General features: G+C 41.7%; 1 protein-coding gene across 6 annotated transcripts in view; it reads left to right on the top strand.

Annotated features, from left to right (window-relative positions):
* Positions 1-2,495: 2,495 nt before the first annotated feature.
* The window catches only part of USO1 (USO1 vesicle transport factor), a gene marked incomplete at its 5' end in the record, with an annotated part of 72,786 nt that continues 58,832 nt past the window's right edge, over positions 2,496-16,449 (top strand). For all 6 annotated transcript variants that reach the window (XM_084233636.1, XM_084233639.1, XM_084233638.1 and 3 more), the window contains one exon: positions 2,496-2,561. In XM_084233636.1, the coding sequence (XP_084089762.1) occupies positions 2,496-2,561 (66 nt within the window). The remainder of the gene's footprint in view (positions 2,562-16,449) is intronic.

The raw sequence follows: 16,449 nt of genomic DNA, 5'->3' as shown, positions 1-16,449 counted from the left end.
GGGACTGGGTGATGTTCACTGGATGATGTACACATACACACATACTTTGGTAATAAAAATGCTAAACATTTATTGGTTACTTTTTTTACACTTTAACAAAATGCTCCATAGCAAATGTCTGATGCAAAGTATTTAATGTCCAGCTTTTTTAAAGATTTATTTATTTATTTATTTATTCATACAAGAGCTATGGTATAGGCCGGGGGAGGGGAGGGGCGGATATGTATGTGAGAGGATTCACCAGAGACAGAGTGGGGAACAGAACAGGCGGATCTACTGAAATATACTGCTGGGGGAGCAGCCGGCAAGACAGGAGAGGTCTGCTGCTCCATGTGGGTCACCTCCCTGGCCAGGGATGGAAGTGCTGCAGAGGTTATGAATAGCTTCATAGTTCTGAGACTTAACCCCTTGCTCCACAAGAGAGCCCCCTTAATGTCTAGTTTTAAAGATAATGCTTAGTGCATACTATTTTTTTACTCTCCCCATTCTCCAAATCTACCAGGTTTAAAAAACTTTGGCACTAGGAAAGGAATATTCTCCATAGCATTTGTGATATTTGACATCTATAATTCCACTTAACAGATGGAAAAAAGGACTTTCCTTGGCATAATATTCATTTTTTTAATGTTTTCTTCATATCATCTTTTATTAGACAGTGCTCAGCCTCAGAGATACAAAAGTAAATTATGCAGTCCTGCCCTCTACGGTTTGGCTTAAGAAGCATTTATTGAGTGCTTACCATAACTTGCTAGCACATACACATGTATATGGATTTCTGGGAAAGCTTTCAGATGATGCCAGAGTTAAATCTTAAGGAACTAGCAGGCATGTTTCCCTAATGAAGAGGAGGGAAAAGGGTGCATTAGGGCATAAAGACAGAAAATGTGGAGAGGCAAGAGCTGGAAAGATAGGCAAAGCCAGAAAATAACATGCCTGTATACCAAGTTAAGAACTTTGGATTTTATTATAGAGAGAATGGGCAACCACTGAAGGACTTTAAGAAGAGGAGCAACATGAATGGATGTTTTGTTATGGTTAGGTTCACCCAAAGGTGGACTGAAAACTCAAATGGAGGGAAGCCAGGGCTTGAATGTAGACAAGATAGTTAGAAAGTGATTGTAGCAATCTTGGTGAAAAATAATGAGAACATAAACTATGTCAGAGGCAAAGAGGATGGAGAGCAGACGACCTATTTGACAAACGTTCCATATATAGAAATGATAGGATTGGATACTGGACATTTGAGGGAGAAATCTAGAGTCTAAGATTCCTCCAACTTTCCTTCTCCTAAGGTAGGCAATTATTTGAGTAGTGCTATCGAATGTGGCAGGACACACAGAGGTATATTGATTTTTTTTTTTTTTCTTTAAAGGAGGTCGGGGAAGATGAGTTCAATTTTAAATATTGACTCTGGGAGGTGTGGCACATCCAGGTGGAGAGGTATATGAATTAGTTAGTTAACTAGTTGTTGCGCTTTGTAGCCTCAAGAATTCATGACTACTCCAGATGCATGTGTTCTTGGCAGTCTCATTTAGAATAGAGCAAGGCCTACTGATTTGGGGAAAAAGACATTTTTTCATGTTAAAAAAAAGTACTAAAGATACGGGGGTAGAACGTTAATAACAAAACATCATACCACCAGCTGCTAAAATGACACGGCAGATCCATATTTTTTTCTCTAGTTAAATGCAGGGTTGGACTCATACCCTCACACCGCTAGAAAACAGTGGCGTACCTGGTGTTTAGATCTAGGAATTCCTTAGAGCAGGTTTGAAGAGCAAGAAACGAGATACGCGCCCTCCAGTGGCAGTAGAACGAGGGGGCTCTAGCACCCTTTTTACCACCAAACAAAGACCTGTAAAGAATTGCAATGTACGGGGTTCAGGCCACAACGTACTGCAAAACGGCAAAACCAAACCAACCCTCCCAGGATCCCGGTCTCCCTACCTGTCAAGTAGGCCGAAGGAAAATTTCACTTTCGACTCAACCAAATACGACCCAAGATTGGATAGTTCGCAGTAAGTCCCGCACCGCGACAATGAAACACCCTGCGAGCCAAAACACCAACACGGTGCGGGGCTGACACGCTCCAGCCGGCAAGGCCCGGCGCCGACCACGTGGGTGTATGGGGCCAGCAAGCGCCACCCGCGAAGGGCGGGAGTGGGAGGCGTGTCGCCGTGTGGGGGCGGGGCCTGAGCAGTGGGCGGGGCTTGGCTGGACCCGGGTTACAAGCCTCCCCTCGCCTACCTTCCCCCTTTGCCTTCGCCCTCAGAGCCGCCACGTAATGCCACGTCCCCGCGCATGCGCACCTCCTCTGTTGGTGGCGGCTGTTTCCGGGCTTTGGGGGGCTGGAGCGGCCGCCGAGTGGAAGGCGGTGGTGGCCGCTGCCGGGGGGTGTATAGTGCGGGATTGGGGACCAGGCCCCGCGGAGGGCAGGGGAAATCGTCTGTTTTTTTCCTGAAGAGGGCTGGTAGAGCCTGTGGCAGAGCGACAAGATGAATTTTCTCCGCGGGGTAATGGGGGGTCAGAGTGCCGGACCCCAACACACAGAAGCCGAGACGGTGAGAGGAGCGGCGGGTCCGCGACTTGGGAAGGGTCCGGGCAGAAACGGGAACGAAGAACTCGGGGGCCCGGAGGTCACCTCCCGCGCCCTACCGTGGGCTGGGGGGTCCACATGACGCCTCCCCCTTTCCTCTCCTGAAACCTCTGGGTTCCCCTCTCACGCCCCCGGCGCAGCCCCCACCGCGGCGGCTTGGTCGGGCTGACAGCAACCGCCCCCCGGGTCTCCGCAGGCCGGACGAGGAGGGTGGGTGGCCCGCGGGTGGTATCGCTCGGGAAGGGATCAGTCCCCGGGTGGAGGTTGTGACCTGTCCGCCGCGCCCCTTGGGGCCACGGAGCCCTCCCTCCTTCCCCTCCGCGTGTGCTTCCACTGGCCGGGAGGAACCTGCAGTCCTGCTCCTCCCTCGCAGTATGGAGTGCGGCTCTGGAGGCTGCGAGGTTTAAAACCCAGCTGTTGACCAGAGCTTGTAGCTAAGAATAAAACAATAATTTGGGGGCACAAAGCCACCTGCTCCTGTCTCTTCGACTGGAGGGAAGGTCATATTGGCAAGTGTTTTTAGTTCACACCCGGTTTTTCGGGCTCACCCAAGTATGTGGCATTTGTGAAATACTCGCTTGGACGCTGTCGGAATCTTTCGCGCTCAAATCGCTTCGGGAACCCAGCCCCGGTTTTCCCTTCTGTGCCTCCCATTCAGAGAAGCCAGTGCTTCTGAACTGATGGTAATATGATTTGCATCGTCATTTTCAGAAATAGACACCGAAAACGGTATTTGATAGTTGCTTCAATTCTAGGTTTAGGATAAACTTAATTTGAAGCTTGGTTTGTCTCTGTTGGAAAGGAGTGTATGATATTTTTTAAAATAAAACTATATGTGAGATGAAATTTAGACCAACAGAAAGATGTCAAAGTATGGCATTTTAAATGTAAACTTTGGATAGCATTCTTGGACATAATTGGGATGACTTAGATCCTATCTTCTATGTTGCTGGTATCCCCAAAGGTAAAAGCTTTCATTTGTCAAGCCCTTACCTTTGGGGGGTCTTTTTTAGTCCAAATTCTCCTTTAAGCCCCAATTTTCCTGAAAGACTGATGGTATCCTCATTTTACTCATGAAGAAATGAGACTTAGATGAATTCAACAAGGTCACACTAGTAATAAAACCAGGGTTCAACCAAGGTTTGCCTGACTCCTGAGTCCTGGGTTTATTACTCATATGGATATACTTTAATATTTATCAAGGAATTTCGGGAATTTCTATAACATTATTAAAAATACTGCAGATTTGGGTTAGAACTCTTTAAAGCAGAAGTGGAAAGATGGTGAAATCTGTTTTCTTTCGTTTGAAAAGAAGATTTCACTTACCTACAACTGATACTTGATTTTTCTTGGCCATTCCTAGGGCTGAGCTACCCTGTTAGAAGACTATGCTCTCTTCAGATTACTACACTCAAAGCCTACATCTTCTGCTTTTATTTATTTTATCTCTCTGATTTTTTAACACACCATGTTTTAAAGCATGTTATTAGAGCTTTGGGGGGAGTTAGGCCTTGTGTCCTTGCCTTCCTTAGTGAAATGGGATTGGACAGGAGAGATTGCTAATACCCTATGAGTAAAACAAAGAAAATGCCATCACTTAAGTGTTTAATGAGAAATGAAATTACAGAAAGAGCCTGGTATTTAACTTAGTAGGTGCACAAAAAGGATAATTTTTAGGAGTGAATACTTTTGCTTTTACAACAAATTGTCACAACAACTTCTATAGAAAAGATGGTGTAAATTTTGTTAAGTATAGAATATTCAAGCCAGAAGACCCATTTCAGATCATTCTAGCAAACCCCCTCATTTTACAAGTTAGGAAACGCACTCAGAGCACTAAAGCAATTTGTACAATATTACAGAGCTGACACTTGAACACTTTGATCTTGCCATAGTGAATGGAACTTTATTTCATGATTTGAAAATGAAGTTTAATCATCACTCGTGTATTTGTATATATAAACTGCAAGGAAAGTAAGGATCCTTACTCTCGCCTAACTTTGAGCGTGTGCACTCAAAATTGGAGAAGTGATTTGTTTCTGAAAAGAGTTAATAGTTTACCTTGAATTATAGAGAAGATAGTTTCTTTCACCATTTCTTTCCATCAGGAAGTATAGCACGCGTGGGGTCATGGCTCACTAATTTAAAAGTATTTATAGAGCATCAGTAGAGTATGTACTAGAATATTAGATGTTTTAATTAGTAATTTGATCTGGCCTGGATATTCTAGTTTATCATCGGAGTCTCAACCACCCCATTATCATTTAATTTCTGTATTTTTTCCACTTCCGCAAAATTAATTATTTTCGTTGTAATTTTCCACCATTCATATTTTTTCCTTCTTTATCCAGTGGAAAGTGTAGTTCATCTAAAGTGTACCACCCTTTAAATCCATTATTAAGGTATCCCCCTTTTTACCCCACCAAACTGCAGATAATACACCTCTGAACAATCTTCACATTTTAACTAGATTGTATTTACTATTTTTACCATTTTCTACCATTTGTGTATGTCTCATCTCTACTAGACTTTTTGTTATTCTGTTTTGCTTATTCTTTTAGATGCTTTAGGGCAGGTTTATGGATTTTAATCTTTGCTTTTCCTTAGTAATACCCACTAAATACTTGTTAAGGGGTCTCCCCTGGTGGCAAAGTGGTTGAGCGCTGCACAAAGCCTCTGCAGTGCGGCAGGGGCAGCGAGGGTCCCACAAAAAACTAAATAAACAAACAAACAAATAAATAAATACTTGTTAAGTGAATTATAATGTTATATGAAGGAAATCATAGGTCTGAAATCATAGCAGCTTACAAATTAACTAAGTGTTAAACATACTTTTTAAGATTATGGAAGTTAAAGTTCTGGAAGTTAAAGTTCTGATGGAAATACATTATGTCAAACATTTAACTTAAGTGATTTTTTAGATTTGCAAACTGCTTTGACTGCTCTCTGACTTTTTCTTACTGAATTTAAATATCTTCTGTGTGCGAGTTATATTGTTAATTGTATGTTACCTAGCTTCCTGTACTCTTGGTTAAAAATAATTTTGGACTGGTATTAAAATATTCTTCATAGACAAGGCAGTGGTATGTATTTATTTCATGTGATGTAATTCTGTAAAGTTCTGAATATATTAAGCCTAGAGTTTTATCCACATTAAACTTCTCATATTTTAGAGTCAAATGCTTTTTTTTTTTTTTTTAAGATTTATTTATTTACTCATACAATAGCTAGGGTATAGGCCAGAGGTGTTGGTGGGGGGAGGATTCACCAGAGACTGAATGGGGAACAGAACAGGCAGATCTACTGAAATACACTGCTTAGGGGAGCAGCAGGCTGGACAGGAGAGGACTGCTGCACCATGTGGCTAGATCCCTGGCTGGGGATTGAACTTGTGCTCCAGAGGCTGCAGATAGCTTCATGGTGCTGCAACTTAACCCCTGCGCCACCAGGGAGGCCCTCAAATGCCTTTTAATTTGATTTTGCTATTTTACTTTAGATAGTGAAAGGTCCATTAATTTCTGATAATTAGAGCCTCCTTAGCCTTGACATACTTTGCTGGTGCAAGTAATCACTAATTACAGTAAATATCCTACTCATTCTTTTGAATGCTCACACATGCTGAAATTTCCATCCGCTTTCCCACAAAGCCTTATTTTAAAGCTAGTGTCTTTGAAAATCCCAGGAGAAGCATTGGCCATTTCTGATGATAAATCACAGGGTGTTTCTTCTCAAGTTGTATCCCGAAACATGAGAGTTGCTGAAGTCCAGTAAAAAGGGGAAGAATTGCAATACTGTTGAAGTGTCTCTTTTTAGATCGAACTGGTCAACTGCTCAAGTAAAAATGCTAATAAGATAGACACAGATGTACTTTCTTTTAATAAAATTTACTAAGGAGTATGCATTTAAATTAGACATTGTTTCGATTTAGTCAAGCACATTCTATACCTTATTATTATAAATGTATAGTCTGAAACTCCCGTTTGGGTTTGTGTGTCATACTTAATAATAACACCTGATCAGTGTCCTAACTACACTTTTTCTCGTTTCTTGGTTCTCTTGCACTAATACCAGAGAAAAACACAATAATGATTTATGTTTTGATCACCTTATTTATCCAAAGATGTCTCCTTTTTTAAAAAGACTTATTTTTATTTATTTATGCATAAAAGAATGGGGGTGTAGGCCAGAAGTACGGGGGCTGAGAGGATTCACCAGAGTGGGAAGCAGAACTGGCAGATGTACCGAAATACACTGCTGAGGGAACCAGCAGGCGATACCGAAGAGGTCTTGCTGCACCTTGTGGGTTAGCTCCCTGGCCTGGGATAGAACTCATGTGATAGCTTGATAGTGCTGAGACTTTAACCCCTGCGCCACCAGGGAGGCCCTGATGTCTCATTCTTTTTAAGTGTGTCTACTGAGAACTAACAGTTTTTTAGAAGGTTAATTACGTAGATTATTTAGTATGGTTTTAAAGAACTGGGATCTTTTGAATTTTATACACCCTACTATTACCAGAGTATGTTTCAAAGAAAATGAGTAGATTCCTGAAAGATTTTGTTTCCAAAGAAGTATGCCATGTGCTGATCAAAAATAAAACTCATGAAAGGTTTGGTAAGCAGCTGCTGTGTTATATTTTCACATTTTTTCAGGATGGAGATATAAAGTAGTTGTGTTTGCCAATTTACTTGACCAGATTCTTATTTTTCCTCCAGGAAACCTGTGAGTCTAGTTGTTATAGGGCAGCCCCGATATTGAACGGGTTGCCTGGCTGTGGGTCCTCACCCGCACGCTTAAAAGGGACTTATTAATACTCCACTACAGGCATACACAAAAGCTTAATAAAAGGTTTATTTACAAGGGAAAAGGAAATAAGGAAAATGTACAACTCGGAGAAAATAGGGAAATAAAGTCTTTAATGCGTACTACCCGATCCGCCGACCTGGAAACCCAAAAAGCACTCTCCGAGCTGGCCGGACACTGCGAGCTGGCGGAGAGTCAAAATGGGGGACCTCTCCAAAGCCCACGTGTCTGGCTTTATACCAACCTGGCTGCTTAACCCCACCCTCAGGTCCCAGCCACCTTCCCTTTGGTGGTGATGGGATTTGGAGTTCCCAGTGTCTTTGGCTTTGGCCTGGGGTGGGGGTGTAGTCCACAAAGCCTGTATGGAATTAGCTTTAGGACATCCTTTTCCCCCTAACATAGTGTTTTAACTTACTTTGAGAAAAAATTGTCTTGTTAGAATATATTTTTTGAAGGAATGCTAGCTACATGTTAGAAGTCCTTCATTTATCATCAGCTTTATGGAATTCATGAAATGTGGTCCATTTGAATACCTGAAAGATAAAATAAATTCTGATGCTTTGGTTTGAGAAGTAATTGAATTCAGTCTTGAATCTGGTTATCTTTTATAGGGGAGACTGTTAAAGATTTCTTATATAAATTTGTTGATTTAGCAAGTACCATTTCTCTGTCTTTTTTACATATTTGCCTTCTATTTTATATTGCTTTGTCCAATTTTTTGTTTGCTGTAGATATCATAGAGAAGACATACTTATATTTTTATACCTCAGGCAGAAATGCTGTAAGCATTCTTTGTAAAAAGTTATTCACCTTTAATATGAAACTTCTGTGATGTTGACATTGAGCTGCTACCATTTATGATAGGTTATTTGGTTGACAAGTTTCATTATTATGCCTTGCTTAAAAAGGATGTCTTTTTGGAAAGCATAGTTCACAGATAGAGAAAGCATGAGATAAATAAATGAAGCCGTATATTACCTTGACTGATTTATTATTGTAGTAATTGTAATTAAAATAGATTCTAGGGCCTCCCTGGTTTATTATTGTAGTAGTTGTAATTAAAATAGATTCTAGGGCCTCCCTGGTGGCGCAGTGGGTTGAGCACCACACTGAAGCTGTCCACAGCCACTGCAGTACGAGTTCAATCCCTGGCCAGGGAGCTACCCACATGGTGTGGCAGATTCCTCCTGTCTCGCCTGCTGCTCCCCTCAGGACTATTTCAGTCAATCTGCCTGTTCTGTCCCTGCTCTGTCTCTGGTGAATCCTCTCACCCTCCGCAGCTTTGGCCTGTACCCCAGTTCTTGTATGCATTAAAAAAATAAAATAGATTCTATTAGATTCATTGGCTTTATCTGCAAAGAAACTGGTATTTGTAGTATCCCTACATCTATTTTTTGATTACAATAATTTAGATCATCTGAAGACAAGACACTTGTTTTTTTGGTAAAATCTTCTCAATTATAAAGTTCAATTTAAAATAATTAAATCTCGGGCCTCCCTGGTGGCGCAGCGGTTGAGCGCTGGGTTGCGAAGCTGCCCGCGGCCTCTGCGGCGCCGGTTCGATCCCCGGCTGCTCCCCGGCCACGGAGAAGGGTCCCACATGGCGTGCAGACCGCTCCTGCCGCCCGCTGCTCCCCTCAGCAGTGTACTTCAGTCCTTCTGCCTGCTCTGCTCCCTGCTCTGGCTCTGGTGAATTCTCTCACCCTCCTGCGCTTCTGACTGTACCCGGTGCATGTATAAACAAAACAAACAAACAAACCAGCAAACAAATAAATAAAGCATGCCTCTATTAAAAAAAATAAAAATAAATAAAAATAAAATAATTAAATCTCTGCCTCTTTTTTTTTTTTTAAAGGAGAACTCTTTTGTTTTTTGTTTATTTACTTATACAAGCACTGGGTACAGTCAGAAGCGCGGGAGCAGGCAGAAGGACCGAGGTACACTGCTGAGGGGAGCAGTGGGCGGCAGGTCTGCGCCATGTGGGACCCTCCTCCGGAGGCCAGGGAGCAGCCGGAAATCGAACCGGTGCCGCAGAGGCTGTGGGCAGCTTCGCAACCCAGCGCTCAACCGCTGCGCCACCGGGGAGGCCCTGCCTTTTATATTCTAAACGAGTGATTTTTTTTTTTTTTTTTTTTTTTTTTGTGGGACCCTTGCCGGCGGCCGGGAACAAACCTGCGCTGCCGAGGCTGCGGGCAGCCTCGGCAGCCCAGCGCTCAATCGCTGCACCACCAGGGGAGGCCCATGAGTGATTATTTTTTGTTCCACTAAAATAATATAAATGAGTTAACTATTAGTTAACATGAATTACTTTAGTCCTACAGTAAATAATAACGATTGGAGAAGGTCTTTCTAGGGGAGGTAATAACTAAGTTTTAAGCTTTAGGAAGGCAAAGTTTTATCAAGAAATGAGTTTGTATTAAGTGCTTGATAAATATTTGTTGAGTAAATGATCACAACTAATTTTTTTAAAATTGTTATTTTTGTCCTCATTCTTGCGTCTCAGTTGGTTACTAAATACCAAAAAAAAAAAAATGCGGATTATTATTAGGAATTATGAGAAAATCTTGCAAATTACATTATGACAATGTTCTTTAAATTTTCTAATGTCTTCAGCATCCTAGTTTTATGTCACCTTTTTGTCCCTTCTTATTTTTCAGTGGTTGTTCTTTTTCACATTCTTCATCTCACTTTTTTCTTTCCTACTCATTCCTGTTCCCATTGCTTCCTCTTTGGTGTCCTTTGTGTATCACTGAATAAAAATAAATGGCACTACTGGTTAGCAAAACAAAAACCATTACGTGTAGGTTGCTGATTATGCCCAGTTTACCAACTGTTAGTAGTAGTATTTGTCCTTTTCATATTTTTCTTGGTTAGTAGGAGTGTGAATTTCACAGGCAGTTACTGAAAACAGGCAAGCGTTCTGATACATAATCACCTCAATGATGTTATAGGCATTTTATTAATTAGGATTTTCATCTAATAATGTGCAAAATGCAAGCAATACTGAAGTTGAAGTCTTCTTTGAATACTATCTCTGATTTCAGGATTTAGCTTGCTTTTCAGAAATAACCAGTATTTTTAGTTATAAGTCCTTCTAGACCTTTGTGTAATGCATCCATACAACATAGAATTATATGAGTACATTAGCATACTTATCTTTTTTCATCAATGGTACACTATAGTGTTCTACAGCTTATCTTTTTCACTGATTATTTTGTCTTTGCATATTAAAAAAGCATTTTCTCTTTAGACCTGTTTGTTGTTAGTAGATAGTATTCTGTTGTTTAATGCAAGATCACAAAGTCAGATCCCAACAGGTAATCTGGTAACATTGTTCAGTAGGCAAGGTCAGGTTAGAGAAGAGAGCGGGAGATCTGCGATGAATTTGGACCCTGTATATCCTGACTCAAGAGAGGTGCTAGTGCTCAATTCCAGCCAGTAATTGCCTCAAAAATGGTGGCCCAGAGAGTCAGTTTTTGCAGTGATGGTTAAGCTTTCAAACTGCTTGTCTTTGAATCCCATCCCTCCACTTTTGTGCAAGTTACTTACCCACTGTGCCCCTATGTCCAGACCTCTAGAATGTGGGTAATAATAGTGCCTATCTTAAAGGTTTTTGTGGGGATTAAGTGATTTTAAAAATATAAAGAACTGAGCCTCCCCAGTGGCGCAGTGGTTGAGCTCTGGGTTGCGAAGCTGCCCGCAGCCTCTGCAGCGCCGGTTCGATCCCCGGCTGCTCCCTGGCCACCAGAGGAGGGTCCCACATAGCGCGCAGGCCTCTCTGCCGCCCGCTGCTCCCCTCAGCAGTGTGCTTCGGTCCTTTTGCCTGCTCTGCTCCCTGCTCTGGCTCTGATGAATTCTCGCTCTGGCTCTGGTGAATTCTCTCAACCTCCCGCGCTTCTGACTGTACCCAGTGCTTGTATAAATAAATAAAAAAATAAATAAATAAAATAAATCTTTAAAAATATATATATAAAGAATTTTAGAACAGAGCTGACACTTACTAAAGTTGTATGTATGCCATATTTTAACAATTCTGAAATTCATATTAGTATTTGAACATCTTTGAACTCAGGGTAATTATAATAGGTGTTCTTTGTGTGTGTGTATGTGTGTGTGTGTGTACGCGCGCGCGATAACATTAAATAATGCCAGATCTGGGGCCTCCCTGGTGGCGCAAGGTGTTAAGACACAGCACTATGAAACTGTTCTCAGCCACTGAAGCACAAGTTCGATCCCCGGCCAGGGAGCTACCCACATGGTGCAGCAGACCTCCCCTGGCTCACCCACTGCTCCCCTCAGCAGTGTATTTCAGTCAGCCTGCCTGTTCTGTTTCCCACTCTGTCTCTTGTGAATCCTCTCACCCCCACCCCACACCTCTGACCTGTACCCCAGTTCTTGTATGCATAAATAAATAAATTTTTTTTAAAAATTAAAATTAAAAATGCCAGATCTTATAACCAATGACTTCTTAAACTGTGAATACAGTGTTAGCTATCATTATGATTATAATAATATAGTACTACTAACTGCATAATATGAAGTTCAGATCTCAAAAGTGGATGGATGGAAAGGTTTCGCTTATAACTCTAGCCTGTTGCATATAATCACAATATGATTTTTATTGTGGGGAATCCACATTACAATTCAGTTGGCAATAAAGAGCGAGAGGGATCCAGACCACTAAGACAGGATGGGTAACCAGTGCAAGAGTGACTGGTTTAGAGTTCAGAACTCCTGTTACTGCTTCAGTTCCTCAGGGAGGGGAGTGCTGCTTTTCTGGGCAGAGCCTCCTACTACAGATAACAAGTCTGGAGAAGGCTTTGGAGACCTCATGGACATACAGTCCAAAGTGTCTCAAACTGGCTTAATTTGGTGCCTATATACTTTTTTCAGATATCACCTGTTTACATTAGGGACAGCTAGGCATTTGTTCCTTTTGCTCATGTCATTATCAGGGACAAGTAGTCTTTTTTTTAAGATTAATTTAATTTATGCATACAAGAGCTGGGGTATAGGCCAGAGGTGTTGGGGATGAGAGGATTCACCAGAGACAGAGTGGGGAACAGAACAGGCGGATCTACTGAAATACACTGCTGAGGGGAGCAGCTGGCGAGACAGTAGAGGTCTGCTGTGGCCATGTGAGTCACCTTCCTGGCGGGGGATCAAACTTAGTGCTGCAGTGGCTGGCAATAGCTTCCCAGTGCTGCGACTTAACCCCTTGCGCCACGAGGGAGGCCCCAAGTAGTCACTTTTTAATTGATGACTTCAGTCACTCCATCTCAGTTGCCTTTCTTGATGAGCCTGGATCATTGCAGCATGAAAACATACAACTGGGGCCTCCCCTGTGGTGCAGCAGTTGAGCGCTGGGCTGCGAAGCTGCCCGCAGTCTCTGCAGCGCCGGTTTGATCCCTGGCTGCTCCCCGGCCACCCGAGGAGGGTCCCACATGGCACGCAGACCTCTCCTGCCACCCACTGCTCCCCTCAGCAGTGTACTTCTGTCCTTCTGCCTGCTCTGCTCCCCGCTCTGGCTCTGGTGAATTCTCTCACCCTCCCGTACTTCTGACTGTACCCAGTGCTTGTATGAATAAATAAATTAAATAAATCTTTAAAAAAAACATACAACTGTCAGGCAGATTTTTTTTTTTTTTAAGAAAGATGGAAATCTGGATTTTTATATAAAATCTTTAATTTGAAATGTTGACTTAAAAATTGTTTTAAGCATTGCATAGGCCCAGTGGATTTCTCCGATAGTATAACAAATCTATCCAATAATAAAATACTGCTAAGATTAACTATTTTAAACATTTTAAGTTTTGAACATGAGAGTTTAGCCCATTTAATTTTTCATTTTGCAGATGAAAAAAAAATTCACATACATGCAAAATTATCCCCCAAATTATTACCTGCAGCACTTTGTTAATTGTGGACATGCTTCGAACAATGAAAAGTTTGTTTCCTAACTGAGGTCAAATGAGATACTTTGCCTTCTTGTTTTTATTTTCATATGGTAAACAAAAGGGCCCTTTTCATGGCCTATATAGTGTCATGTGTTTTGCATCTTTTGTGCTTTTTGTTGGTGATTTTGCTATTAAAAAATGGTTCCAAAATTAGTGCCAAAGTGCTGTCTATGTGTCCCTAAGCGTGAAGACTGTGAGTGTACCTTACGGAGAAAATATATGTTAGATAAGCTTCCTTCAGGCTTGAGTCAGGCATAGCTCTGGAGGCTGTGAATCTAGTGTTAATGAATCAAGGATATATATATTTTTTAAAATTTATTTATTTCTACAAGCACTGGGTACAGTCAGAAGCGTGGGAGGGTGAGAGAATTCACCAGAGCCAGAGCAGGGAACAGAACAGACAGACTGAGGAAGTACACTGCTAAGGGGAGCAGCAGGCGTGGCAGGAGAGGTCTGCGCGCCATGTGGGACCTTCGCCCGGCGGCCGGGGATTGAACCAGCGCTGCAGAGGCTGTGGGCAGCTTCGCAGCCCAGCGCTCAACCACTGTGTCACCAGGGAGTCCCCAAGGATATATATTTAATAAGATAATTTTTGAACAGAAAAACACATAAAACAAGATTATGTAATAGATCCCTGATGAAAATGTGACCAGAATCTCACAGGGATCTAGCCTTGTGTTTCTCTTAGAGCAGTGATTCAGAATCTGCTAATTCAGTGTTCATGGTGACTATGAAACTTTACCAGGAATAACAGAAATCAACTGTGTTTAGCAAGCAGATGAACAATGAGTCAATCAAGAGCAGGTAATAGAATAAAAGCAAAGTTCATTCTGAAAGTTCTTTAGTTATTGAAGCAATGGTGAAAACATGCTTAGTATGAATAATTGAAATCATCATGGAGTCTAAAACTGTTCTTTTCTTTGTCCCTTCATAATCTCCTTTCCCATTACCATGGGTACTCTCTACTAAAGTTGGTGTACATCCTTCCAGGGTATTTTTCTTTTTTTTTTTTTTTTGTCCTCATTCACCAATATATTTATTTATTTTTTCAAGTTTATTATTTTGTTTATTCTCTATGGTTAAAATATTACAATCTATTTTTTTTTATTAAATAATAAATTTTATTTTTATATTCCCCCATACAACTGCACATGCCCCATTCTGACCCCAATCCCTCCCCTCCCGGCCCCCACCCCCCAAAAAGTGTCTCTGGTTCATAGTTTTTTGTTGATTTTGATTTTCCCTTTCTTATAGTTATTCATTTTCCTCATCCTTTATTTAAGTTTTCTAGATTCCTGCTATGAGTGAGACCATCTGGTATTTTTCTTTTTCTTTTTGGCTTATTTCGCTGAGCATGATCCTTTCCAGCGCCATCCATGTTGCTGCAAATTGCATGTGTTTATCTTTTTTGACTGCTGAGTAATATTCCATGGTATATATGTACCACATCTTCTTGATCCAGTCATCTATTTTTGGGCATTTGGGCTGTTTCCAAAGCTTAGCTATTGTAAATAGTGCTGCTATAAACATAGGGGTGCAGGTGTTCTTTGGAATGGATGTTTCTGTGTCCTTTGGGTAAATACCTAGGAGTGGAATTGCTGGATCATATGGAAGCTCTATGTTTAGTAGGTCCAGAAATCTCCACACAGCTCTCCATAGTGGTTGGACCAGTTTGCACTCCCACCAACAGTGCAGGAGAGTTCCTTTTTCTCCACAACCTCGCCAACACCAATATATTTATACAAATGAGTTTCTTTACAAGATCTAGGTTATAGTCACCTATTTGTTTTTTTTTTTTTTTTAATATTTATTTATTTATTTATACAAGCACTGGGTAGAGTCAGAAGCGCGGAAGGGTGAGAGAATTCACCAGAGCCAAAGCGGGGAGCAGAACAGACAGACAGACTGACGAAATACACTGCTGAGGGGAGTAGTGGGCGCGGCAGGAGAGGTCTGTGTGCCATGTGGGGCCCTCGCTGGCTGGCCAGGGATCAAACTGGCTTTGCAGAGGCTGTGGGCAGCTTCGCAGCCCAGCGCTCAACGGCTGTGCCACCAGGGAGGCCCCTATTTGTTTTTTTTTTAAATATTTACCTGGAAGCATTGAAGGTATTTCTGTTCACTAATCAATATAGATTATTTGTCCAGAGAGTTTTAAAAAATATTTATAAATTTGTTTCATAGCTAGTAGGCTGAAGTATATTTTTTTGTTACTGTCAAGAAACAGAACAGAAAGTTTATATTTCTTACATATCTTGGTTGAATTTACATTTTTGTTTATTCAGACAGTGAAATTCTGGGAAGGCTACTTGTTGCAAGCATGGTCATCTGAAATGTGCCTCTTGGTAGTTTTCTGAGATAGTGAATGCTTTGATAAAAGGCCTAGAGACAAACTTCTCTAACTTTATTTATTTATTTATTTTTTAAGATTTATTTTTATTTATACAAGAGCTGGGGTATGGGCCAGAGTCGTGGGAGGGTGAGAGGATTCACCAGAGACGGAACGGGGACCAGAACAGGCAGACGGACCGAAAGCACTGCTGAGGGGAGCAGCGGGTGAGGCAGGAGAGGTCTGCCTCGCCATGTGGGATTCTCCCTGGCCGGCCGGGAATTGAACCCGCACTGCAGAGGCTGTGGACAGCTTCACAGCGCTGCGCTCAACCTGCTGCGCCACCGGGGAGGCCCTTCTCTAACTTTAATAAAGTAAACTGGTTTAATTTGTTAAATACTATCCTTTTTCTTTCTGGTAGTAGCTTACTTATTCACTCTGCTTCCTTACTTTTATACTTGCTTCATTCTTGTTACCCATAACCAACACTTCCATCTATATCCAAATCAATGATTAATTTGAAGCCCTTTGACCAGCAATGCTGCATCTACAATAGTCCCCTCACCCATTCACTGGCACATTTCCCTTCACGGTGTTTTTGATGTATTCTGTTGTCTCTGCCAATGTGGTTTCATTGGAGTAGGTACCTTCTATAGTGGCGTGTATTTCTCTGGGACAGAATTTTGTAGTACCCTTGAATTCCAAACACTGATTGATCCAGACAGTATATTTATATAGTATGTTGCACTATTATTTTTCTGTGTGTCTGA

This window comes from Talpa europaea, assembly GCF_964194135.1.
Source record: "Talpa europaea genome assembly, chromosome: 5".
In the NCBI taxonomy this organism is placed as follows: domain Eukaryota; kingdom Metazoa; phylum Chordata; class Mammalia; order Eulipotyphla; family Talpidae; genus Talpa; species Talpa europaea.
Note: the sequence above shows the minus strand (reverse complement) of the source record. Positions and strands in the feature narration are given on the sequence as shown.